This window comes from Adiantum capillus-veneris, chromosome 19, assembly GCF_014529385.1.
Source record: "Adiantum capillus-veneris isolate H3 chromosome 19, ASM1452938v2, whole genome shotgun sequence".
Taxonomy (NCBI): Eukaryota; Viridiplantae; Streptophyta; class Polypodiopsida; order Polypodiales; family Pteridaceae; genus Adiantum; species Adiantum capillus-veneris.
In genome coordinates this window covers 114,978,661-115,005,441 of record NC_140949.1, presented here as the reverse complement: position 1 = coordinate 115,005,441, position 26,781 = coordinate 114,978,661, and the positions used below count along the sequence as shown (strand labels likewise).

The 26,781-nt window shown below is 41.9% G+C and overlaps 3 protein-coding genes across 4 annotated transcripts in view; 1 reads left to right on the top strand and 2 right to left on the bottom strand.

Moving 5' to 3' along the window:
- Positions 1 to 382: 382 nt before the first annotated feature.
- On the bottom strand, positions 383 to 3,962 carry LOC147434700 (uncharacterized). Its single transcript, XM_086489666.1, has 5 exons — positions 3,755 to 3,962; positions 3,411 to 3,671; positions 2,413 to 3,308; positions 577 to 647; positions 383 to 488 (listed from the first exon to the last, which is right to left on the bottom strand). Exons 1-5 carry the CDS (start codon positions 3,960 to 3,962, stop codon positions 383 to 385), a joined length of 1,542 nt encoding a protein of 513 aa, XP_086345792.1.
- Positions 3,963 to 3,989: 27 nt separating this feature from the next.
- LOC147434699 (uncharacterized) lies at positions 3,990 to 4,814 on the bottom strand. Its single transcript, XM_086489665.1, has one exon. It carries the CDS (start codon positions 4,812 to 4,814, stop codon positions 3,990 to 3,992), a length of 825 nt encoding a protein of 274 aa, XP_086345791.1.
- An 8,307-nt stretch (positions 4,815 to 13,121) lies between these two features.
- LOC147434698 (ARM repeat superfamily protein) overlaps positions 13,122 to 26,781 on the top strand; it is a 68,031-nt gene continuing 54,371 nt past the window's right edge. For both annotated transcript variants that reach the window (XR_015185376.1, XM_086491149.1), the window contains exons 1-5: positions 13,122 to 13,567; positions 14,550 to 14,586; positions 14,650 to 14,723; positions 14,800 to 14,893; positions 15,163 to 15,245. Coding sequence is in view for 1 of the 2 variants with exons in the window: in XM_086491149.1 (XP_086347275.1) it covers positions 13,496 to 13,567; positions 14,550 to 14,586; positions 14,650 to 14,723; positions 14,800 to 14,893; positions 15,163 to 15,245 (360 nt within the window). In the remaining variant the exon portion in view is untranslated. The remainder of the gene's footprint in view (positions 13,568 to 14,549; positions 14,587 to 14,649; positions 14,724 to 14,799; positions 14,894 to 15,162; positions 15,246 to 26,781) is intronic.

Genomic DNA, 26,781 nt, shown 5'->3' with positions numbered 1-26,781 from the left:
TATCTCTCTCTCTCTCTCTCTCTCTCTCTCTCTCTCTCTCTCTCTCTCTCTCTCTCACACACACACACACACACACACACACGTTAACCTATGTAGAAGGAAAAAACCCACTTCAATAAGTCAACAGTAACTAAAAAAATATGGTACTTTGAATGCATAAACAATGGATCAAAGTGTTTGATCATCTAGAGAAGTTGAGCCTACGATACACTCTACTTGGAACTCTCAAGATCCAAGGTCCGACATGTCGAACACTGCTACCGAGGCGTCGAGGTGATTCACCCAAAGAATAGATTCTAAACATCCATTCATTCACTCCATAGGGACCGTATGAAAAGTTACAATTGAGAGGACGTTGCATACCTAACTCTCGTACAGTGATTCACATATCATCTATATCAAACTCTATGTGATAATAACCTACAACACTTCTAAAATATCGTGCTTCATATAATGCCAAGACAAAATGTCTGCAGTAATATTGAAGCCTGCAATCAATATAACAACCAACCATTTAGACATAAAAAGTAACAACACATTTAACGTCATATGGATTCAAGTTCAAGCTATACGCACCGAAGGATCTCAAAATCCTCGACAATACGAACAATATCCTCAGCATGTGCAGGACCTCCACAATGGAGGATCTAGAAAAAATGTTACACATGTAAACATACAAAATAAAGGCCAAAAATTTCTCATTCATGGTAAAAGTAAGTAAGATAGATAAGATTTTGTATTTACATACCTCTAATATAAGTAGGTACATTGAGGGTGTACAAAACCATGATGTGTCGTGCCATTCTTTATCTGCTCTAACAACACAGATTTGGAAGTTTAAGAGGAACAAATATGAAATAGAATAAAGAAGACTTTGACGATCATGCCGTAGAGAATCATGTCCTTCTTTCTTTTGTTTTAGTGAAGGATTTAAGAGAGAGAGAGAGAGAGAGAGAGAGAGAGAGAGAGAGAGAGAGAGAGAGAGAGAGAGAGAGAGGAATGAAAGCAATTCAAAAGACTTTGCAATTTCACAACGTCACAAAGAGACAATACAAAATAGTTATTCAAAGTGTAGCCTTCGAGAGATCACATTAGGGATTCTATAAGTCCAAGGACCTATGTTGTATACATTTTGCAAGATACGGGGTGGTGTTCCAACTTGAGTAAATATCCTCAATCGATATGGTGTAGTGCGGTCTCCAACAACCCCCACCTGTTGTGCATTGACTGGCCTCTCATCACTCACAAACCAAATATTAACTTGAATTTGACGATGCTCGTGGTTCGAAGAAAAGACAACATGGTAGTATCCAAGAACTTCCATGGACATATCTCTACCTAAGTATAGCATTCCATAAACACCTATGATGATAAAACCTCGATGGGAGTGATCTGTGCAAAGGCATCCATGAATTATGTAGAGCAATAAAAGCTTAAAACTACCAATATACCATATATAAAAATTCCTACAATATAATATGAGTTTGATCAAATAAGATCACCAAAAACATAGCAGGAACTCTTCCCCTCCATTGCGGTGGATCTTCAACAGAGTAAGTCAATGTATAAGCCAATCTTCTCAAGAAAATAATAGGTCAAGTTAATAAATAAACTAATTTAAAAAAGAAGATAAATACCTCGAATGAATTCAGTGATGTGACCCACTACATAGGAGGCACTGCGTCGAGGATCCATTTGTGGGCAATACTTTGATCTAAGAGATATGAATAAAATTTAACATCAAGTGTGTCTGACTTTAAGTGAGAGCCACAATGTCAATTTGCACTTAATGTTATGAGCTCACTAGTTGTAATACTTCCTTGAATACAATGTTTGGAGTGTAGTAACACTCCGCTTGAGTGTTTTCAGTATTGACAACAATCCTCATAGAAGCTGCACTTCATACACGTGACATTGCAACATACAATTGTCCATGAGAGAAGATCGATGATGCAAGATATAGACCAAGAATTCCAAGTGTTTTCCCTTGTGCTTTGTTGATAGTCATCCCAAAAGCAAGCCTGATTGGAAACTGACGACGCTTCATTTGAAATGGAAGCCCCTGATGGCTACCAATAATAAAGTCAATCCTTGGAGAAAAACTCTCACTCCAATATTTGATCCTGTAACTATCTCTACCTCAATTACCCTATGATGAAATTGCTTGCATATCAATCTCGTTCCGTTGCATAATCCACGTCTTGGATCCAAATTTCGCAGCAACATGATAGGAGCATTTTCTTTCAAGACTAAAGCATGAGGTGGAAAATCACCACCAAGAGTAAGGCTATTCAAATATTCAATTGTGTACAAATGTGTGTTTTCCTCTGACATAAAAATTGAATTTGCACTCAGATACTCTTTGCAATCTCCATGCATTCTTTGCAATGCATAGTCATTAATTAAATTCACCTCTTTATTCCGTGGAGCAAGTATTGCTCGATCTCTGAAAAAACTTGCATGATCTTGCAAATGACACAAATCTCCATATATAAAGCTTAGAAGATCTGCCAAACTATTTCCTGGAAGCATCATGTGTGAAGGTATTTTGACTCTGTCTAAGTCTCCTCCATCATCCATAACCCCATTGCCAATATCAAGCACCCAACGGAAAAAACTTTGTTGAAGTGAATTTGAATCGCAATCAACTATACGCATATTTTTGGTAAGCCTCAGTATCTTCGTGTATTTCCATATGTGAGAATGACACAACGAAGCATTTACAATGTCTGAACGACTACCTTTTGGTACAACAGGTAGTATTTGTCGAAAGTCACCTCCAAGCAAAATGACTTTTCCACCAAACAAAGTATCCTGCTGCATAATATCTCTTAAAGTTCTGTCCACTGCTTCAAACGCATAGCGATGTGTCATGGGAGCTTCATCCCATATAAGTAAAGCTGCATTCCTTAGAAGTTCTGCCAGTTGACTATTTACCTTTATATTGCAATTTGCTTCAGAGTGGAGCTCCAAAGGTATCTTAAGCCTAGAATGAGCAGTTCTTCCATTACTCAAAAGCAAAGCTGCAATACCCAAGGATGCACATGCAAGAGCAACTCTACAACTTCCTCGCACTCGTGAAAGAAGTGCATTATATAAGTAAGTTTTTCCTGAGCCACCAGGATCATCTAAGAAAAATACCTTCCCTGAATGTGTGTCAACAGCTTGTAGCACTTGGTGATAAGCATCTCGCTGATCCTCATTTAAGGAAGTCTCCATACAATCTGCTATACTACACTGTTCATCAACATTGAACATTGTTTCTTCAGTCATAGCACCATTTTCACTTAAGGATACCAATGTTGAGTCTATTGCAGGCAACATATAATCGCAAAGCCTCTTGCCATGTTGTTGCAAAAAACATTTTATATGAAGCAAAGCTTAATTTTTTGCCACATCAAATCGCACACTTGCATCTGAAATACGCATCCTTAGGGCATAAACATAGTCCTCACAAAATTCAGTACAAAACCTGTCCCAAAGAGCAGCCGTATGAAGTGGCTCACAAAAGACTAATATGATTGCAAATAGTTGTCTCAACTGTATTCCATTTTGAAAAAAAGATGCCTCTTGGAGGCAAATCGACCATTTTTCATCATCTTGCAATAATCCTCTAGCTATGCATGCCTCCTTGTATGTATCATAGATGTGACCATCATACATACGCAAGTCTTCAAAACACTTACATCCCTTGCAAATATTGAGAAACATTCGTAGGTAATAAACCTCACCAACAATAGGGACAATATTATACATTCTTCCAATAGAAACACCCTGTTGTCGTGGAGACCAGTCTTTTCGACTTTTATTCCATACCCAACCATTTGGAAAGTCAGTATATGTGAAGCTATTGCTTCAGGATAGTTTTGATTTGCAACAAACCATTCTGTTAAGGTAGTTTTTCTATTTTGCTCATTATCTAGCAAAAGTGATACATCATCATCATCTTGAAATGTAACCATATTCCGCAATGGAAGGTGTACTTGCAATCATTGAATAGCTGGCCTTTCACTATGCATGTCGAAGCCAAATATTCTCCACATAGCCTCAGATGTAGAAACATAACGTGCATTGAGATAACTCTTTATCTCATCAGTAGCTCCTTCACCATCTTGAAGGACAACAGTGGCTCGATCATGTCCCTTGTAAACATACTTATAAAGATATTTCACGACAGTGACAGTTGAGCAAATCTTCACATTAATATGGGCTTGGTATCTTAGTGATAAGAGAGGGTTGTAAGGAACAACCCAACGATTATCTAAATTGTAATTTTTAGACGTAACAAACCTTCCATCATCTCTTCTCATATACACAGGATATCCACTTTCGTTTACATTTGTAGATGTAGAAAATGTTTGTGGAAACTTGAATCTACACTTACCATCAACCATACATGGAGAACTTGGGTTCAAAGGACCACATGGCCCATGAACATTACAACGACTCACTACATCAAATAATTTTGGAAACACATTCTTGTCTGGGAGCTCTGCACAAACCAACTTGTCATAGTGTAATGTATCTGTGGGTTTATATTCGGATGCAAGTATCAACAATATATGTGCATAAGGAAGACCTCTCTTCTGAAACTCAATCTCTGAAACATGTCCAATCACCTCCCCAAATACGGCTTGCTTGGTAAGTAAATGCATCATATCTTGGAACTTCTGATAAAACACTCGTATAGTCACATTAGGACGGTCAACAACACTTTGTCCAGGTAGTAATGCATCATCTATTTCCTTCCATCGTGGATTACATGTGAATGTGATGAAGAGATCCAGTTTACCCCTACTACGAACAATTGCCATTGCATCTTGAAATAATTGGCACATATATCTTGGACCTCCAACAAAAGACGAAGGCAAAACAATTCTACGGCCAACATTTTGACCTTCAGTCCTCTCTAAGCCATCTCTAGCCTCAACCATGTCAACCAATCCTTGGTACACTTCACCACAAAGTGTTTTTTGGTTATTTCGCATCCACAAAAGCCGTGACTCCTCTAGAGTACTATAAGCATCCACGACATACTGTTGTAATAGCCTACCCTCCTCGAAGGAGACACTCCACAGTATCATCTCTTATTTGTAAGCGAAAGACATAATATTGCTTTTGACTCAATTTTTTCCCATCGGTAGTATGTAAATAAAGATGCCACCCATCCTCTCCACTTGGAAATAATAAAACATACAATAAAGACATGTAAGCTCGATGCATGCTGGAGATTCTTTTCAAACCCCCGTGTCAAAAATTCAGTACAATGTCGCGATACCATCCTCATATTGGGTACAATAGCATCTCCAGACAAAGAAGCAACAGATCGTAAAGCATTTGCATATGGATTTACTCTATGCATCATCACTTGTAAACAATCTAGAATACTACGATCTAAATGTGAAACATGATGCAATCTGTTGTTCAACTCATGTTCGGTATCAAAAAATATAATTGTGCAAAGCGTGGGACTTCATTTTGTCCTTCGGGCTAGCGCTAAAGAACCAATGCTATGATAGGCAGAGCCGCGAACCTTAAAAGTGTATACACCTCTCCCACCATAATTAATAGTCTCATCGATATGGGCACCAAGATACACAAATGCCAATGCATTATTATATCCTCGAAAGTTTTGTAAGAACTGTCTACTTCTTGGTGTGGTTGAGCTCATCAAATCTTTCAATTCATCTGGTGGCTCATTCAAAGGAAGTAATTGGACTTTTCCATCAGAGCAGCAATATTTACCCACAAATGTTTGGATAGTCGTTCCTTCGTCCTTCCAGGCCTTTGCTCCACATTTGGAGAAAAAATAATATAAGCTTCCTAAGTTGTGCAACACACACTTTTGGATAGAACTGGTGCCATAGACTTGTGATGTAAAAGGAGAGACGTTGGATATTCAAAGCGGATGGACAAACAATGCTTTTCTACTTTAGAATAGTTTCCCTCTACTATGTTCATTGTTGTCCTAACATTCATGGCTTCAGAGTTTCCTTCATGTACATCATGCACGCTCTGCCTTTCATTGCACTCCAATAAAGTTCCAACAGTACTTTGTAGTGAATGCCTTGTTTTCTCTCGTGCTATTTGGCGCCTCGCCTTTCGCGAATCATCACGCAGTCGACTACGTCGTGCATGACCAGGTGATAATATACGTGGTCCAGATACCATCTATGAAATCAGTTGCAAATAGATCTCATATAAATACAATATACCTGATATAATTTGGATCTGTCACTAAAAGAACATTCTTATGCATAATAAAAATCAATACAAACTGGGACATCTAATTATATCCTCTAACCTAAATACATTTGACACATTGATAGTGACTCAATTAAAGAGTACAGCTTGATGAAGATATAGCATAACATTACATATTTCTACTATAAGTAGGACTAAATACATTTGACACAACGGCTTGACTCAATTAAAAAGAACACTTTGATGAAGATACAACAAAACATTACATATTTCTACCATTAGTAGGATTAGTAGGATTAGGTCGTTGAGAAACTTGACGCTGCTTTGGTCGAACTAATCTAGCCAAAGCACTTAATTTATTTGAGGTAGCTCGGATATATGAAAGTCTTGAATCTTGAACCTTTGTCAAAGCACCGAGCTTGTTGACGATACTTCTCAATCCTGGCATGATTTATCGTAGATTATTGTCTTGCATTCGTCCTTTTGATTCACGTTGACTCCGCAAAGCCTCTTTTCGAAGATTCTCAATAGATGCCAATATCATCTTTTGAGAATCCTCAACTTTGGAAAGTTTCTCTCTCATGTATGCCTCACTCTCTAATCTCTGCAAGTTTGATGCTTTGTCTCTTCTCGCAATTTCCATAGTATCCCACTTTCAATCTCCAATGCAGAGCTTAAAGTTTCAACCACATCGGAGACATTAGTTTGCATTGTCTCCATCCTATTGCAGGAGGCTTTGATCTCCAATAATTTGCTTCTTCGAATTCCACTCTACATTTTGAGCTGCTCTCTTTGCCGTACGCACATTTCGAAATACGAAGAGATGAAAGTATCTCCCGTTCATTAGCAGATGCACTATTCCTCCCGACATTTCGAGCTGCTCTCTTTGCTGCACGCACATTGTGAATAGTAGGAAGAGATGACAATATCTCCTCTTCACCCGCTGATGCACTTACAGCTATCCCAGAAGATATCAAGCCGTTGGTCGCAGTAGCTAATGGAATGGCACAACTAATCTCCATTTTACTGTACACAAAAAACTACAGTGGTTGCAAAGAGAAATGTGACAACCAAAAAGAAGGTTTGAATGCTTGTAAATTAAAAAGTAGCCCTCGTAGAATATTCACTTTTTAAGTGCTTGCTATTTTAGAATCAAAAAAATACATCATCTCTATCTAGATGTGAAAAACAACAAAGGATAGCATGAGAAGTGGAAAACAAACCAAAATGCTCATGAATCACTTTTGTTCAGTAAATAAAAGTTTTGCTCAATACATGGTCAACCCCATCTACATTTGAAAATGGGAAAAGAGCGTTTAGCACTGGGACGCTTGAAAACAGGCTCCTTATGATTCTCTATCTTATCAGGTCCTACAATGCTCTTTAGCGCATTAATTTTGCTATAAACTTCAGATATAGAACAACAACCTAACTCAGAATCAAGGTAGAGGGCATCTGAGTATCCCATCTTTACTCGAATCTGCAAAAGGCGTATGTTGCGAAACCATTGACTGGGATCATTCTGGATTCTAACAAACACTTGGTGAAAGGGTGTCCCATCTCGAGTCATGGAAGTGCGGTTGTAGGTTCTCCAAGCTTCTTCTATAGTAACACCCGGAAAGAAACCTCGAACAATGCTTTGAAAGAAGTCAGCTTTGTTTTCCAGAGAGTAGTGAATCATTATATGATCCATTACTATCTCCATCGCTTCCAATCCATAACCAAAACATTCAGCATATACCCTAGGTGCCATAAAGTTCCTAAGAAAAAAAAGAGAGACATTGTAAGTGTAGTTGCTCTAGGACTTCATCCACAAAAATTGACTTTACAATATGTCTCTTTAAATAAATCTGTTTCTAGGTCTGTTTCCCATCCCTCTCTCTCCCTCTCCATCTCTCTCTCTCTCTCTCTCTCTCTCACTTTCACTCTATATCTAAAATTTATAGGGTTCGGAAGCAGTATTGGATCTTTTAATCACACGTGTTATACTCTCTATCCAACCCTTTTTAAAATCTATAATGGTTTCATGTGATCTTCTATCCATGTGGTCACCTTTTGGTGATCAAACTATGGATTATTTTGAACTGTAATGCATATGTAAATGCATTAGGAGAGAAGCCCTCAGTTCGCATCATATGGAAAATAGATCAGTCCCTGCCTCTTTGGGACATCATCTCCTCCCACAATAATCAAACTCGGCATGATGTATAGAACAATCAGGTGTTTTATCTTATTGTTAAGAATAAGATGTTGATTGTCCAAATTCCCTCTTGATTTCTTACAACAGGGCACTTATAATATCCTTGGGATCTTTTGAAACTATTCGTATGAGAGTGACAAACTATCATTGGAATAGCATAGCTAGATTTGGAGGCCCTATCATTAGATAGATCCTTTAATACTTCCATAGAAAGGACCCTAAAAACCTCTTGCTTATTAGGGTGAAGACAAAGATACCATCTTGGTTTACTATGAAGGCTCTCTTGGGCTTGCCTTTTGAGTATCATGTCTATTGAAATTGCTCTAGGCATTTACATCAAGCCCGAGATCTTTGGAAACTCTCTCTATGACATTAAAATCTACATCTTTGGATGGAATTGTTACTCACATTTAACTCTCCTTACGTCTCTTTTGATCACATTACCATTACTCATATCATTGTTGTCTCTCTCTTTATCTCACTCACCTATAATTTTATTCACTTTGGTCTTTTTCTTCTCTCTCTCTCTCTCTCTCTCTCTCTCTCTCTCTCTAACACGGGAGCTACGAAGATCCAGAGTGCAGATGAAGATGGATTCTAGTAGTAGTAGTAGTATTTTTGTTCTAGTCTTTTAGTACCCATACATGGTCTCATAAGTCATTTTAGCCATTTAAAGATGTTAATATAACATTTCATTTTATTTCGTTAAAACTCTCTTCTTCTCGGGTGTGTGTGTGGGTGAGTGTGTGCCCTAATAAAAAGAGGAAAATGGTAAAACCTTTCTTTCTCCCAAGTGTGGTAGTTTGGTTACGCCATTCCCCTGTATAATAGCAGGTCTTGAGTTCAACTCCTCATCGACTGAATCTTTAAGGTCTGTTGGGATAGTTTCTTATGATGTTAAAACTCTCTTCTTCTTGGGTGTGTGTGTGCGCTAATGAAAAGAGTTAATTAAATGATATAACGCTCTCGAGTTCAACCCCTCATTGGTATTTTTCTTTTCCTCTCTCTCTCTCTCTCTCTCTTTGTTTGTGTGTGTGTAGTGTGTGTGCGTGTATGTGTGTAAGTACCCTCCAATTGAGTTCATTTTCATCTCTCTGTCTCTCTATGTGTCTTTGTGCATGTGTGTGTGTTATTTCTATGTGTATGAAGCCTTATGGACAATTTTGTGTCCTACAATGTTAAAACTCTCTACTTCTCGGGTGTGTGTGTGTGTGCGCGCGCGCTAATGAAAAGACAAAAATTGTATAACCTTTATGGGTTTCTTTTCTCAGTGGCCAAGAAGTTCATCTCTCTCTCTCTCTCTCTCTCTCTAACACAGGAGCAACGTTATACCAGAGTGCAAATGAAGATGGATTATAGTAGTAGTCGTATTTTTGTTCTAGTCTTTTAGTACCCAGACATGGTATCAGATTCACAATTTTGTAACAGTTTGGTCTCATAGGTCATTTTAGCCATTTAAAGATGTTAATATAACATTTCATTTTATTTCGTTAAAACTCTCTTCTTCTAGGGTGTGTGTTTGTGGGTGAGTGTGTGTGCCCTAATAAAAAGAGGAAAATGGTATAACCTTTCTCTCTCCCAAGTGTGGTAGTTTGGTTATGTCATTCCCCTGTATAATAGCAGGTCTTGAGTTCAACTCCTTGTTGACTGAATCTTTAAGGTTTGTTGGGATAGTTTCCTATGACGTTAAAACTCTCTTCTTCTTGGGGGTGTGTGTGCGTTAATGAAAATAGTTAATTAAATGGTATAACGCTCTCGAGTTCAACCCATCGTCATCTCTCTCTCTCTCTCTCTCTCTCGCTCTCTCTCTTTGTTTGTGTGTGTGTGTAGTGTGTGTGCGTGTATGTGTGTAAGTACCCTCCAATTGAGTTCATTGTCATCTCTCTGTCTCTCTATGTGTCTTTGTGCATGTGTGTGTTTTATTTCTATGTGTGTGAAGCCTTATGGACAATTTTGTGTCCTACAATGTTAAAACTCTCTACTTCTCGTGTGTGTGTGTGTGTGTGTGTGTGTGTGTGTGTGTGTGTGTGCGCGCTAATGAAAAGACAAAAATTGTATAACCTTTATGGGTTTTTTTTCTCAGTGGCCAAGAAGTTCATCTCTCTCTCTCTCTCTCTCTCTCTCTCTCTCTCTCTCTCTAACACAGGAGCAGCGTTATACCAGAGTGCAGATGAAGATGGATTCTAGTAGTAGTAGTATTTTTGTTCTAGTCTTTTAGTACCCAGACATGGTATCAGATTCACAATTTTGTAACATTTTGGTCTCATAGGTCATTTTAGCCATTTAAAGATGTTAATATAACATTTCATTTTATTTCGTTAAAACTCTCTAGGAAAATGGTATAACCTTTCTCTCTCCCAAGTTTGGTTATGCCATTCCCCTGTATAATAGTAGGTCTTGAGTTCAACTCCTCGTCGACTGAATCTTTAAGGTCTGTTGGGATAGTTTCCTATGACGTTAAAACTCTCTTCTTCTTGGGTGTGTGTGTGCACTAATGAAAAGAGTTAATTAAATGGTATAACGCTCTATAGTTCAACCCCTCGTCATCTCTCTCTCTCTCTCTCTCTCTCTCTCTCTCTGTTTGTGTGTGGTAGTTTGGTTATGCCATTCCCCTCTTGAAAAACAGGTCTTGAGTTCTCCTAAGTTCCAGTCAATTGTCATCTCTCTCTCTCTCTCTCTCTCTCTCCATTTCATTTCGTTCTCTCTATCTCTACCTTCACAATTTTTGTAACAATTTGGTCTCATAGGTCATTTTGGCCTCTTGAAGACGTTAATATAACATTTCGATTCTCTCTCTCTCTCTCTCTCTTCCCCCCCCTTCCTCTTGTGGTCTCATAGACCATTCAACTCTTCAAAGGAAGTTAACCCCCCTTCTCGCTCTTTTAGAATGATGAAGTTAAGTGATTTATTAAATCAAACAATTAAATTAAATCTAAACTACATTTCATTTCATTGTCGTCTCGCTCTTTTTGAAGTGAAGTGATTGATTAAATCAAAACTTAAATTAAATAAACAAAATATATAAACTACATATAAACAAAATATCTAAACTACATTTCATTTCATTATCGTCTCGCTCTTTTTGAATGATGATGAAGTGAAGTGATTGATTAAATCAAACCTTAAATTAAATAAACAAAATATATAAACTACATAAACTTATCCATTTCATTTCATTGCCATTTCTCTCTCTCTCTCTCTCTCTCTCTCTCTCGTATCTTTATGAAGTGATTTAATAAATAAATAAACATAAACGAATGATTAAATTGAACAAAGTTACCTGGTGCAACTCACGCCTCGAACTTGTGTGTGCCTGCACCTGCAAAAAAAAAAAACATTTCATTCGTTTCATTCCAAGAACACAATAAAATAAAAGCCTAATAAGGCAAGGGAACGTTGCAGCTAGTCCTAAACAGACAGTGAGCAAACACAGACACATACACAGGCACGTGCGTGCATGCAGGAGGCGCAAGAAGCGGCGGGGATTTTAGGTGCGTGCACGGTGCAGGAGACACAAGGAGTTGGTGGTGCTGTCGAGACAGCCCACAACTTGGTTCACTTGGGCGTGGTAGTGAGCGAGGCTAGGTGGTCGACGACCCATGCGCAACAGTACTAATGCCTTGCGTGCATGCACGGTGTCGGAAACGCATGAACTTCTTGGTTCAGCTGGGCGCAGCAGGGAGCGAGATGCACGGTGCAGGAGACGCCGTTGACGACTCAGGCTCAACAGTACTGTATGGCACTTGGGAGCGAGATTGGGTGGTCGACGACTCAGGCTCAGCAGTGTTGTATGGCGCTTGGGAGCCCCTTTTGCTTTCTTGCCAGGCGTAAATGTCAGCTGGAGCATGTGGAGCTTCCGCTCATGAAAGTGGAGGACGGATCTGCAGCTCTCCGTCCACTGTTGACCATGATGGATATTCAAGAGACGTTGAAGGCCAATGATCAGTACTTGTGGGTTATTATTGGGAGTGATGGCTTATACAGCACGAGCAGAGAACTGGAGGTAATTAGACGCTGTACGAGGGGCGCAGTACAACAGCGGGGTGAGCAGAGAAGAAGTGGAGCAATACAGCAGTGGTACGCCTGTGTGCACACAAACCTATAGGTGTAGTGAGCAATCTAGTGAGCAAAAACTGCGCAGAAAATCAGCAGGTCTTCACATGCAGTAAAGGTCGCAGCTTGGATCGACCAGGGTCGCGCACACACACAATATACAGACGCATGTAGTACCAACCTCTCTCTCTCTCTCTCTCTCTCTCTCTCTCTCTCTCTCGTGTGGGTGTACTTCACGGAGCTATGGGAGCATGGAGTTACCAACCTGCTTCGACGTGCGTCTCTTCGTCTCTCTCTCTCTCTCTCTCTCTCTCGTGTGGGTGTACTTCAGGGAGCTCTGGGAGCTGGGAAAAATGAGCGAGCAAGGAGCTCTGAGCTTCTGAGAGCACGAAATATGCGAGCCAACCAATATTCCTTGGCAGCGAGTCAGTTAAGCTTGCCAACAAGCTGCAAATGCTCCGCCACCCGCGCCCTGGCCTCATTCAAAGTCCCTGCAACGTAAATCTCTTTTTCCTGTTAAATGTAACGTAGGAAATCAGATTTACGTAGGAATTTCTACTTTGTCGCAAATGCTAACACGTGGTAGGGGTACCCTTGCCGCCATATTATGTTAGTTGATTGGGTACCCCCTTCATTTATTGCCGCGGAATCTATCGCGATGATAGATTCCTTTGCCTTGCTGCCTTGCAGGACTGCTGGAGGCGCAAAACTCCCTACTGCAGTCCACTCGAAAGCGCTAAAGCCTCACACCCTAGGCCTAACCATCATGCACGCAAGCGACTTATGCTCTGCGGACGTACTTTTACTTTAGAAAAAAGAAAATAAGTTCTCCCCAGCGGCTTCATGCTCCGCCCTGGCCTGCTGGCTCCTGCGCATCGTTGCATGCTCGTCGTCTCATCGCCTATGCAGCTTGCATCACATACGCGACACCCTCTGCATCACCTGGCCGCCTCGCACGACGACTGATCGCATCAACATAGATTCCCTTGCTTTTCCGAATTTCTACAATTGGGTACTCCCTACCTGCTTGTCGGAAAAATGTTCACCAACAAGGAAAGGCAACGGCAACGCACTGGCCGATACGGCTCCTCTCGCGATGATTACCTACAGGTACACACACACACACACACACACACACACACACACACACAGAGAGAGAGAGAGAGAGAGAGAGAGAGAGAGAGAGAGAGAGAGAGAGAGAGAGAGAGAGAGAGAGAATGAATATTCTCGCTGAGATGGCATCATGCTGGAGAAGAATTTCTTCTTGTTCCGCATCTTATATCTTTTCTGCCTATGGAATAGTGTTATCTTCAATTCAATTTCCGCAATTACTTGTATATTCGGGGCTACACTCCATGCCCCTCGATATCAGGCCTGGCAATCAAATCAAAGAATCTACAATATTCAGACATATTGGCCAGCCCATCCGCACTTCCAATGTGTGCCATTTGTTCTTGTCCTGTACTAATATGACTTATGCAAGCTCTTGAAACATCTCACTATCTGTTTCATTAAAGTCAATCGGCAATTTCTTGTCTGGGCATTGAAAACACCTGCTAGCAACACATCCCCAATGCTCAGATGCAGTCAGTGGGATACCTCAACAGGCTCCTCCAGGGCACGGATCAGCGTAGAATCTAGTTATTTTCAGTGGGACCATGCCCACATCACATGGCATTATGCACCTCCCCAGTGGTTCATTTTACACTCATCATACAGGCCACCTTGATGTTTACATAGCCTTCACATTGTTCTCTTGCTTTTGTACTACCTCTAGGTGATAGGCCATTGAGCATCTCCAGAGGTCTCTTTGTACACAGAATACAACTGCTTTTCTCGCCAGAGAGAGGGAGGTTTTTTACCGTGGTCTTCAGTCTTCCATTTGGCCATGTGCCTGGTCGTATCTCGTTTTACAGTTTTCCGTTTGATGCCTGCAGGCGTGCTATGTAAAGAGTGACGTACTTGCTCTCAAAATACGTACCATTTGGGCGTTCTGGGAGATTTTGAAGTAATAGAATCAGTCTCTTTTTCTTTTGAGAGAGAGAGAGAGAGAGAGAGATTGATTATAGTGTTTGTCATATTGTCTTGGAAGGAGCTAGTGACTGAGTTTCAAAAAACGGCGAATGAAGGTATTTGTCTAGTTTCACGTCAACACTCATTTTATTTGTTGGTCTAAACACTTTCTTTTGCAGACTCTAAACGCAACATTGTTGCCCATCTTGCTAACTTTGCCTACGACCCTTTCAACTACGAGTTTTTCCGAAAGGTGAAGTATCTCAAGTAGTACAATCAATTCTCGTCATGCATACTTTCTTTGAACCTTACTTATTTTCTGCTTGCAGCTTCATATAATTGATCTTTTCCTAGATTGCCTCACAGAGCCATGCCCAAAGATGGTTGAGTATGGTGTAGCTGGACTTTGTAATTGCTGTCCAGGTATGGTCACTTTATCAATGTTTTTCAAATGTATCTGGATGTATATGCATATGTTTTGTTTCCATCAAAATACATTTGTTTTTTATGCCTTCGGCCATGTGGAAGTAGCATTCGAATTAGTCTATGTCAATTTGAACTATCATCAGGTCCTTTCTTATGCTAATTTTTGCAGCAAGCCTATGATAATCTGCATTTGTTGGGTCAAGTAGATGATTTTTTCATGCAAGTTACAAGATTCTCATAGTTTACTAGGATTGTTTTCTTTACAGATCCTGCGAACTCTACAATAATAGTTAGAAATGATGGGATTCCTTTGATCATAGCCTGCGTATCAAGTTCTAGCGGGAAAACTGTAAGTAAACTGTTTTCTTCATCTTGTTTTGTTTTATATGTAAAGCTGCTTGAAGTCCAAAGAACAGGAAGAAGTTTGGAATGCATTATTGACGGCTTCAACAAACAAGCTCATTTCATTCTCGTCAAGAAAACCGTAAAAGTAGATAGAATGGCAACTCTATTCTTACAACATATCTGTTATAGGCTTGGACACTCCAACCGAGAAATCAATAGCAACACACGAACAGAAACTTCTAAATCACTGAACTTAAATAAATAAATAAATAAATATTCAGAGAGAGAGAGAGAGAGAGAGAGAGAGAGAGAGAGAGAGAGAGAGAGAGAGAGAGTCCCGTGCCCAGAAGCACTGGCCCTAAAGACTGGCGCTCCTTCTAGTATTTCTTTATTATTGATCATTGCAAAGTACAACTCCCGAGGGTCCTTTGCTCTCAGACTCTGCGTCTAGATGCTTTGTAGAGTGAGAGGCCCAAGGGCTCTTATAAACAGTACAAGGGATGCCCAAAAGCAGAGCCCCGAAAGCAATCGGTTCAAAGGCAAAGTACCCCAAAAGCTCTGGTCCCCAAAAGCTAGCGCTGAAATCTGCAAAAGCTGCTTGCGTAATCTACAGAAATCCGTATAGTCCTACCACGTCAGCAGAACAACATAAAAACCCACCATCCATACAGTCCTACCACGTCAGTAGTCCATACAATCTGCCACGTCAGCATGGCAACGCATTTTACAAAAATCTCTTTGAGGGTTCAAGCTTCTTCTCTTAGGGTTTCGGGCCCCACGGTTGGTGCTTCATTAGTTCTCAAGTTGAATCTGTTCAGTTTCTCTTGTCCACTCGGCCATTTCTTTTCTAGTTGGTCATGCCATGTCATCACTCAGTGACATTTCCCCCTTCTTGAAAGAATTGTAATCACCCTTGATTACGTGTGCAAAAAAAACAGCCAAAGGACATAAACTTTCTTCAGTAGACACTGATTGTGTGTACTCATGCACCAGACTCCACCAATTCAGTACTTCTACAAAGACATCAGTCACTGGTCAATCACATTTCTGTCGAGGGTCTCAAAGAGAAATCTTGATCATTGTGACCATTTAGCAATCACATCCAAACCACACTGATCTTTTCACGGATGTCTTGATCTACTAAATCTTGTTACTATCAGATTCATATCCTTTCACATTTCAATCAAGCAAACCATGCCCATGACTATCCTTACAAGACAGTACATCCACATAGCATGCAGTCCACAAATCACACCCTTAGTTCACACCGAACACTTCTGTTTCAATCATTCAATCGAGCCATCTCATTCCTTTTAGAACTCTTGATGCACCTAGATCACTGTGTAGCCATCTCATCTGTCACAAACGGGAGCGCACATGAACAATCAACAAGGCGAAAATAAATAATCCTTCGATTCAAAAGAGATGAGGGAGAAGATGGACATAGTATTTGGGACCAGAAGATGGGCTGGTCCCCCCCTTAAAGAGAATCTTTATTAGGGAGAATCTTTTTACTATCTTTTGTGGGCACTTTCTTTGACGACATTATAGTTTTCTCCAAGAATGAAGCAGAGCATAGACGTCATCTGCCACAGGTCTTTCAAGCCTTGTGGAAGCATAGATTGGTTATCAATCTGAAAAAGAGTGAATTTTTCTTGCCCGAATACATTTCTTGGGACACATCGTCTCAGTAGAAGGAGTACAGATTGACCCGACCAAAATTGAGACTATTCGTGATTGGCCCGACTTAAAGAATGTTCATGAAGTTCGAAGCTTTTTGGGCTTGTGCTCTTATTATCGGCGGTTCATTCAAAAGTTTGCAGAGATAGCTCCTCCTTTGCATTTACTGACTCAGAAAGGAGTCCCTTTCACGTGGGGACCGACAGAGGTTACCGCTTTTCAAACCCTCAAAGAGAAATTGACTACCGGACCAGTGTTGGCTTTGCCTGACTTGCAAAAGCCATTCAAAGTTTATTGTGATGCTTGTGGTCGTAGTCTGGGAGCAGTTTTGATGCAAGAAGGCCATGTCATTGCTTACGAGAGCAGGATGTTTCCATGTCCAGGGTTGGTAGCAAAAATTCATGAAAAAGAGCTATTGGCAGTTATCCATGCCCTTACACAGTGGCGACACTATTTACTTGGAGCTGATTTCACAGTCTTTAGGGATCATTAGAGTTTACGCTACTTCTTGTTACAAAAGCAGCTTTCGAAAAAGCAGATGAGGTGGGCTAACATCCTGTGACAGTTTCACTTCCAGATTGTCCATGTTCAGGGACAAAAGAACTTAGTGGCAGATGCATTGTCTCCAAAGCCCTTGGTTCTGGCTATTTCCGCGGTACATCATCGAAGCTTGGAGGATATGGTCGACTAGTACGCCACAGATCCTGACTTTGCTGACATGTTTGCACGGATACAGAGTGGGGAGACAATTTCAGGCTATTCCATACGTGACTCCTTGGAGAGTCCTGTGAGGGGAGAATTTCCAAATGAACGAAGGCCAGTGACTGTACCACTGCCGCCGAAGAAGTCGAAGCATCTCCAACACGCTTTGGACACTTCCTCCAATACTATCCCTTCTCACCACGACTATTACAATGTTGTTCCGCCTTCAAGGCTTCTCGTTCAGCATCACTCTTCTTGTCTTTGGTGTTGTTGCTTTTCTTCTTACCCTTCTACTTCTTGTTGTTGTTGGAAGAACCAGTCAAGGCTTCAGAGCTTGACTTCTTCCCTGTATTGAACCTCTCCTCTTGGTCCAATATCATTGGAACAATCTTGTCCTAAGAGACAATATTCAGCCGGCCACTCGTGATCAATGAAGAATAGAAGTTGGTATACCGAGGAGGCAATTGGGCCAAAAACTGTACGGCCATATCCTCTGAACTGGTAGATCATTAAGTGAAGAAATCTGATCTTAAATCATTAAGTGAAGAAATCTGATCTTAAATCAACTTCACATCTTTCATCAATCGTATGTGACTAATAAGTGATGGTGTATCATTGAGGATAATAAAAGACCGGATTTGAGCATTGACACGCTCCCATAGCTTCGCTCCCGCAGGGTCCTTTGGCTTTTGAAAGTTGCTTGAAACAAAGCCTCCAATCTCGTAAGAGTCGAAGACCGCCATCATGGTTGCTTTCCAAATGGCATAGTTGTCTTGTCACAAATCGATGACGTGGCATAGCCACTTGGGCAGGAGAAACACACACACCCTACCTGTGGCTGTGGTGGCAGAATTCAGAGCAGTGCTGACATGGCAGGATTTTCGGAATTTACGTTGAATGTTGACGTGGCATGACTGTACGGCAGCCCCCGCATTTTGTGGCGCTTTTTACGGAGTTGTACGGCTTGCTTTTTGCCTACGCAGGGCTAACTGAAAACCTATGCAAGTTGCTTTATTTGACTAAGCAAGCTTGTGAGAGGAATTGCTTTATTTTTAAATGTTTTTCAGTGAGAGCTTTTAGGGCTCTACTTTTGGCATCCCTTGTAAACCTTTGTAAGTGTGGGCAGGGCTTCACTCTGCAGAACATCTGGACGTAGAGTCTGAGAGTGAGCAAGAATTAGAAGAGGTAGTCGATACGCGGATTACACAGCTTTTTGACGCAACCAACAAAGCCAAAAAGCACGGCAAAAAGCAGAAGAAGGGAACTGACTTCCCGGGTTATTTGTGTAAGGTGCAGCGGAATGAATTTTGTATTTTCTCAAGATTAGTGATCTTTATTTGCTCAAGGTTCCTTTTAGTTCTTAGGGAAAGAGAGCTTTCCGTCTTATGGAGAGTGCTATGATCACGAACAAAGTGAGTGGATATTGTGCGTGCAAGTGAATGAGACTGAGAGAAGGAGAGAGAAGAGATACGACACCCGAGAGGTTGTAAAACCCTCCTCCGAAGGCCCCACTCTCGTCGGCGAGAGTGGTCTACTTTGATTGCACGAAGGTGTACAATGCGAATGCAATGGACTGATGCAACTTGGACTATGCCGATGACGACGACGGTGGTGACGACGACAACTTGATGGCTGAAATCTGAGATCTTCTAATCGCTGAATTTCGGGACTGTATCGGTGGCTGAAAATGACTGTTTTGGCTGCGTTTTTATGGCTGAAAATGGGGGAACATCTGCAACCAACTTGGGGTGGTTCTGCTACTGTGCATGAGTCTGAAAACACTGTGGTCTGAAGTGGCTTAGGGCAGAAAACCAAAACGCTAGCTGAATCTGTCCTTTATTTACCAAAACGCTAGGCTGATTTGTATCTGCAATCCCAAAACGCTGATGTATCTGATGCATGCGAGGCTGATCTGACTCTGCAAAGCAAAACATTGGAATCTGCAAAGTGGGCTGGCGTTTTTGTGAAGAAAACGCTGGGCTGGTTGTGTAGCGTTTTTGCAAGCAAAAACGTTGGGCTCTCTACTGCTAGCACGGGGAGGAACTGCAATGCTGGGGGATCTAGGTGATGAAGGCGATATCTGCAAATGAGGAAACGCCAATGGTGGGGATCTGGCCCGGCGAGGATGAACTCCAAAAACGCTGGGTGTGCTGGGGGGTACTGCTGAGAAGTTGCCTGTTGAGCGGGAAGCTCCTGCTGCCTCTTCTGCCAGAAAGTGCTAACTTGGGTTTGCTTATATATTAACTTAGCAAAATTGCCCTACCTACTTTTGTTGGAAAGTCACTTAAAAATAATAAATAAAAATAACCAATAAATAGGAAAATAGGCTAAATGCATTGGAAAATTCCCCTAACTGATGCTAATGGATTCTGATGGGAATTCCGATGATCATGCTATGTGCAACCGGAGGATATGCATCTATGCTAAGTGACTGGGCATGCACGGTCTACGAATAGACTCACAAAAGTGCCAGATCACTGCTAATCTAACTGATTGGACTGACTGAACCCTGCTGTGGTGTAGATTGTCTACGGACACATAGGGTTGGGATGTGTCGCGTGACAATTTGGGTCGTCAATCTGCTTTTGCCTCAGCAAGAAAGCAGAAAAAGCATGTCAGATTTGAAGGAGTATCCTGTTCTTCTTCTTCTTCTTCTTCTTCTTCTTCTTCTGACAGTTCTTCTAGCTCTTCTGACTCGAAGACTGAAAAGGGAAAAAGCGAAGCAAAAAGCAAAGCTTTGGACAGGGCAAGAAAAAGGCAAAGAAGCCTAGGTTTCGCCGAGTTTTTGACAGTTTTATAGAGGACTCATCTTCGGATAGTTCGTACTCCGATGATCACAGATTTTATGCAAAGAAGAAGAATTTCTATAAAGCCAATCAGTATGACCTTTTGGAGGATAAAAGCAAGAAAGTTCGAGAATGTAAAGAAGGTGGACAATCAATTAAATTTGACACGTTTTCTGGATTTCGAGATGATTCGAGGGCTTTGGCTGTAAGGTGCAGCGGAATGAATGTTGTTCTTTCTCAAGATGAGTGCTCCATAATATGCTCAAGGTTCCTTTTTGTTCTTATGGAAGGGAGAGCCTTCCGTTCTTAATGAGAGAGTGCAATGATCATAAACAAAGTGAATGGACACTGTGCGTGCAAGTGTATGAGATTGAGAGATAGAGAAGAGAATACGACACCAGAGACGTAAAACCCTCCTCCAAGGGTCCCACTCTCGTCGGCGAGAGTGGTCTACTATTGATTGCAAAAACTGGTACAAACTGAATGCATGTGACTGATGCAAGTCTAGGCTAGGTCGATGTCGATGACTGGGATGGCAAGACTGACGCTATGGTTGAAATCTGCTACTCTTTATCTGTTGTTCCAAAAACGCTATTGCTGAAAACTGAGGCTAAATGCTGCTGTCCTAAAAAACGCTAATGGCTGAAATGATCTGACACCAAAAACGCTGATGTGGGCAGGTTCTTGATGGCTGAAAATTGCTTGTCTTTAGGGCTGAAAATTGCCGGTTTTAGGGCTGAAAACGCCATGCATGTGGGCGATCATGTGATGCTGAAAAACGCCAGCCAGGATGGTGATCTATGGCGATGATTGCTTGCTTGGGAAAACGCTAGAGGTTGGGATCTTCTGGGCGATGAAGCTAGGATAAAAAACGCTAGGGGCTGAGGATGCTTGGCGAGGATGCTTGATGAAAAACGCTAGGGGATCTGAGTCCTTGCTTGGAGGAAAAACGCCACCAATGGAGGTTCTTGCTGAGAAGTTGCCTGTTGAGCGATGGAGCTCCTGTTGCCTCTTTTGCCAATTAGTGCTAGTCTAGGTTTGCTTATATACAAACTTACTCAATTTTCCCTACCTATTTTCCAACAAAAGTCACTTAAAAATAATAAGTGAAAAATGTCAAAAATAGAGAAAATAGGCTAAATTTTGATGGATTTTGATGGAAATGCTTATGATCATGCTGTGTGCAACCAGAGGATATGCATCTACACTAAGTGACTGGGCATGCACGGTCTGCGAACAGACTCACAAAAGTACCAGATCACTTCTAAATCTAGACTGACTGGACTGACGGAACCCTTGTTATGAAGTAGCTTGTCCACGTACACATAGGGTTGGATGTGTCACGTGACATCCCCTCCTTTTCAAAGTGAGGTACTGGTACCGAACTGTATGGCGTCGAGGGAGATTGCCAATAACATCCGGAATCCTGGAAGGGACTCTTTGCCGGCCCACTCTGATGTGTGGGTCGTGCGGTACTTGAACTTCATAAAGGTCTGCAACGCTTGCTTCTTTGGGCCGCGTCGAAAGCAACGCAAAGTCTTCTGTGGCTCCTTCGATGCTTCAACTTCGTCTAGAGTCATGCTTCTTTCTTCTTCAAGAATCTCCATGGCTGAAAATTCCTGAAACCACTTCCAACACAAAAACATGAATATACCTATTTCATGTAAAGTGAATGGAAAAAATCTTGTCTTTCTCAAAGACTGTGCATGCAATGTAGATGAACAAATAGACGGAGTGCCAAACTGTTCACCAGATACACGCAAACAATGAGATCGAATCTTTCTCTTCTGATCTAAAGCAATTAACTGTGGCAATTCACAACGGAAAAGCCCATGCTGCGTGCTCATACTTTCATGTGCTCTTTCTACAAATGTGTCGTGCCAAGGAAGAGACATGGAATGTGACGTCCTTGAATGCATACTTTTCAGCTTTTCATGAATAATCCGCATACATCCGTGCTCATTCATGAGTGAAACGTGCTCAACGGACAATATGTCATGCCTAGGAAAAGGGATCACATAAAGACGCTGACTAAAATACAGGAAACGATCACGAATGAAACACTCGAACAATGCGTGCGTATGAATCATGTGAACACATAATACTTCTTGTGAGGGTTCTTTGGACCTAGGATCAAGAGCCAAGATCGATCCTTCGTGATTGATCGAATCTACAATGAGGTTAGCTTCACTAGAGAAAGTGTCAACTAACACATCATCCTTGTGAACAATCACATCATCTTCATGCAACTCATCATGCTTGTGAGAAACCCCATCTTGATCATGCAAATCCAAATCATCATGCTCATCATTATCATTCAAATCATCATGCAAATCATTGTCATTCAAATCGTGTGTATCATGCTTTGGAGAAGAAGAGACTGAGAGAGTCTCCTCTTGAATCCGTTCAATCTTCGCCTGTACATTAGCAATGAGAGAGTGAGAATGAACAACTTGCTCTCCACAAATGACAATGGGAGAGTCACTTTTGGCATTGAGAGTGAACGTATTTTCCGCCCAATCAATGAGAGGGTTATACTCACGAAACCATCAAATGCCCAAAATCATATCACATCTTGAGAGAGGAGAGACAAAAAAGTTTCTACGGAAAGCAGCTTGTTGAACTATAAACAACACACCAAAACACTCTTTCGTGATGAGAGAGTTCATATCGGGAGCAAAGCAGAGACCTTGAGAGGGGATTTCTGACTAACCTCTAGTCGGGCTCTCTCAACAAGAGAGGGACTGATCACATCATGCATACTACCTGGGTCAAACAATATGACAAATCGTTGCCCCGCCAGATGACCATAACATTTAATGAGAGACTCATTAATGGGAGGGTCATGAGAAACTTGGGGCACACTCGTGATGTCAGTGATCGCATTGACAGAGGAAGTGGGTTCTGTGGATTCTTTAGATTCATTAGATTCATTAGATTCAAGCTTAGGACATGTTCTTTTTATGTGACCCTTAATGTGACAATGAAAACAACGACCTTCCTTAGAATAAGTGCTTTGCTCTTCCGACGTGATGTATCCTCCTAAAATTCCTTCTGCTACCTTTTCATCTGGAGTGAGCTTAGGTTTAGCAATTGTGTTAGCCTTACCCTTAGGTTCATTGGAAGAGTTTTTTTCTGAGAGACTGTTGGAAGATTGGTTAGAAGAGTTACCGTTCTTACCATTCTTACCGTTCTTACCATTCTGAGAGTTCTGAGAAGTCTGCAAGGTACTTGTGGAAGTCTTGTTCTCCTTAGGCTTTCCCTTATTGTGCTTCATCTCATGTGCGAGAGCAATTGCTACCGCCTTGTTGAGATCGATTAGATAGAGCACCTTGACATCGTACTTGATATACTCGTCCAATCCGTAAAGGAATGCCTCTTTGCGCTCATTATCCGACTTGCGTAATTGGGTACCTAGCTGCAAAACACGATTAGAGAAAGACATAACCGGCATACCATTTTGCTTGACAGCGCGCCAATCGTCCTTCAATCGTGCGAGGTACTGAGGTGGCATAAACCGTGCCTTGAGCTTGTCTTGGAAATCAACCCAATTGAAGGAAAGGGGCGTGAATTTGTCGGCTCCCTCTAGGTGCGCGGCTAACTGTGCCTCTTGCTATGCATGGTACCAATTGATGGCATCACCGGCAAGGTACATTGCTGCCGTCAAAACCTTGCTATTTCGTGTCTTCTTAGTTGTCGCAAAATAAGCATTAAATTGTTGCAACCAAGATGAATAACCGTAGCATCTATCTTACTATCATACTTACTGAAAGTCAACTTCTCTGTGATTGGGTTGTTGGAGTCCGCATCTCGGCTTGCGCCACTTGAGGAACTACCAACATCTTTGGTTGGTTCAGATTTCGAAGCAAGAACTTGTCGAACCAATACTTGAGTGCGGAGTTCTCTTTGAGCCTCACGATCGGCCTCTAAGGCCGCTCGTCTTGCTTCGGCTTCCTCCTTTCTTTGTTCTTTTCTTTCTTTTCGTTCGTCGCGCTCGCGTTCCAAGGCAATGCGAGTCGCTTCTTGTTGTACAGCAATTCTTTCGTTTCTTTCTTCGCGCTCGCGTTCCTTGGCTTCCTGTCGTTCTGCTTTTCTTTCTAGTTGTGTCATCGGAACTCGATTCGTTTCTTGTTGTTGTGCCATCATCTCCATCATCGACTTGACCATCGCCTCTATACAATTTGGTACAACTCGTGGCGTAGATGGGGAAGGGGGAGGGTCGGGAAAGCCTCCTGGTGGGGAAAACTCTTCTTCGCCACTCCCATTGAAACGAACGAGGAGAGGGGATCTCCCGGCTACACAAACCGCCTACAGATACGCGTCAGACGAACCACCCGACCATAGCCACCATCCGGCAGTTCCCTTGTGCTGGGGCTAGCGTCCGAGGACGTAGGCGTGCACCTGTAAGACTGAGCGTCCCATACCACCCGGCCTCACCTCCTTGAGGTGACCTCGCGCACTCCTAGCCTCGCGGGCTAACCACTGGCACTCTGCCAGTGGGGGTCCATAACTGCAAATGAGGCCTTGGCCTCCCTTTTATAATAATGGCCGGCCACACTGGCCGTGTTCACACTACGTCCGCCCGGACACTGGACGCCCATCCCGATGGCATCTGGGCTAGATTCCCTCTCCTGTGAGCAGGACATAACATACTTCCCCCCTTAAGAACCATTGATGTTCTCATCAATGAAGTGGGGATACTGAGCCTTCAAAGCTCTAACAGGTTCCCAAGTAGCAAACCTTTCAGATTCCCTTCCATTTAATTAAGTACTCGTCATAAGCCTTTTGGCGCGAATGACAGGTACGATGATCTAAAACTGCTTCTGGTTCTCAAGGAATATACTCAGTTTGCATATCTTGCCATACATTTTCCTCGATAGGCACAACAACGTCGGCTTCGCCCAATTTCACTCTAAGGCGGCTGACATGAAACACTGGATGTACACTAACATACGAAGGAAGAGCCAGTTTGTGGGCAACTTGGCCAATTTTCTTTGTGATCAAGAACGGACCACAATATCTAGCTGAAAGCTTATAATGCTTTCTCGTTCGCATAGTCTTGGAATCCTTGGGTATCTTCAGATAGACCCATTGTCCCACATCTAGAGTCCTTAGAGATCTCTTTTGATTAGCATAAGTAGTGACTCGATCACGAGCCGTCCTTATACTATCCTTAGCCAATTCGAGCATTTCTTGTATGTCATACAAGAAATCACGAGCTTGGCGTTCCTTGACTTTTTCTAGGCCAATAGCAATCGGGAATTTAGGCTCGAATCCATACATCAGCATGAATGGGCTAAATCCAGTAGCAGAATGCTTGCTACTATTATAGGCAAACTCTTAACTGTGGAAGATACCTTTCCCAGTCAGACTGCCTATGAGAGACATAGGCCCTCAACATGTCCTCTAACGTCTGATTCATCCTCTCAGTTTGTCTGTCGGACTCAGGATCGTCAGAAGACGACATACTCAACTTCGTCTGAAGATAAGCAAACACATCTCGCCAAAATCGGCCAATGAACTTAGTATCTCGATCATTGACGATATCCTCTGGCAGACCATACAGCTTATAGAGTTGATCGACCAATAAAACCGCCAACTCATGGCTTTTTATTGTCGACTTCGTTGGTATAAACTTCGCCATTTTTGTGAGTCTATCGACCACAACCCAAATAGCGTCATTGCCCCGACTAGTATTTGGCAAACCAACGATAAAGTCCATGGAATTACTTTGCCACTTGGCATCTGGGATTTCCAATGGATGTAGCAGGCTAGCTTTCCTAAGGCGCTCTGCCTTATTGACCTGACACTGAGCGCATCTCTTCACATAACTCTCTATGTAAGAGCACATTCTTGGTCAATAGAAATATCGTTTGACCAAAGCCAAAGTTCTCTAGATGCCTAGGTGCCCAGCTAGGAACATCGTGGCATTCGCACAAAATCCTTTATCGAACCTCATCGATTTCCGGCACGCAGACTTTACCATTTCTGAACAATAATCCACTCCTAATGGAATATTGTCGCTGTCTCGTCTCTCCAGCACGACTCACTTGGGTCTCCGGACCACCCAAGCCTATATGCGAGTCATGCCCCGCTTCGACCTCGTTCCATATCTTGCCAAAATGGCCATCAGAACGACATAGCCCTCGGAGAGAGAGATAGAAATCCGTCGAGATTTCAGCGCATTAACCTCAGGAATCCTACTGAGCGTCTCGGCAACTCGATTGCTGGATCCTTTTCTATAACGGATCTCAAAGTCAAACTCTTGCATAAGCTCAACCCATCTAGCCTTCTGGTCTCTGAGATCACCTTGATCACAGATATAGCGCAAGGAGTGATGATCTGTCCATGCAACAAACGTAGAGCCATACA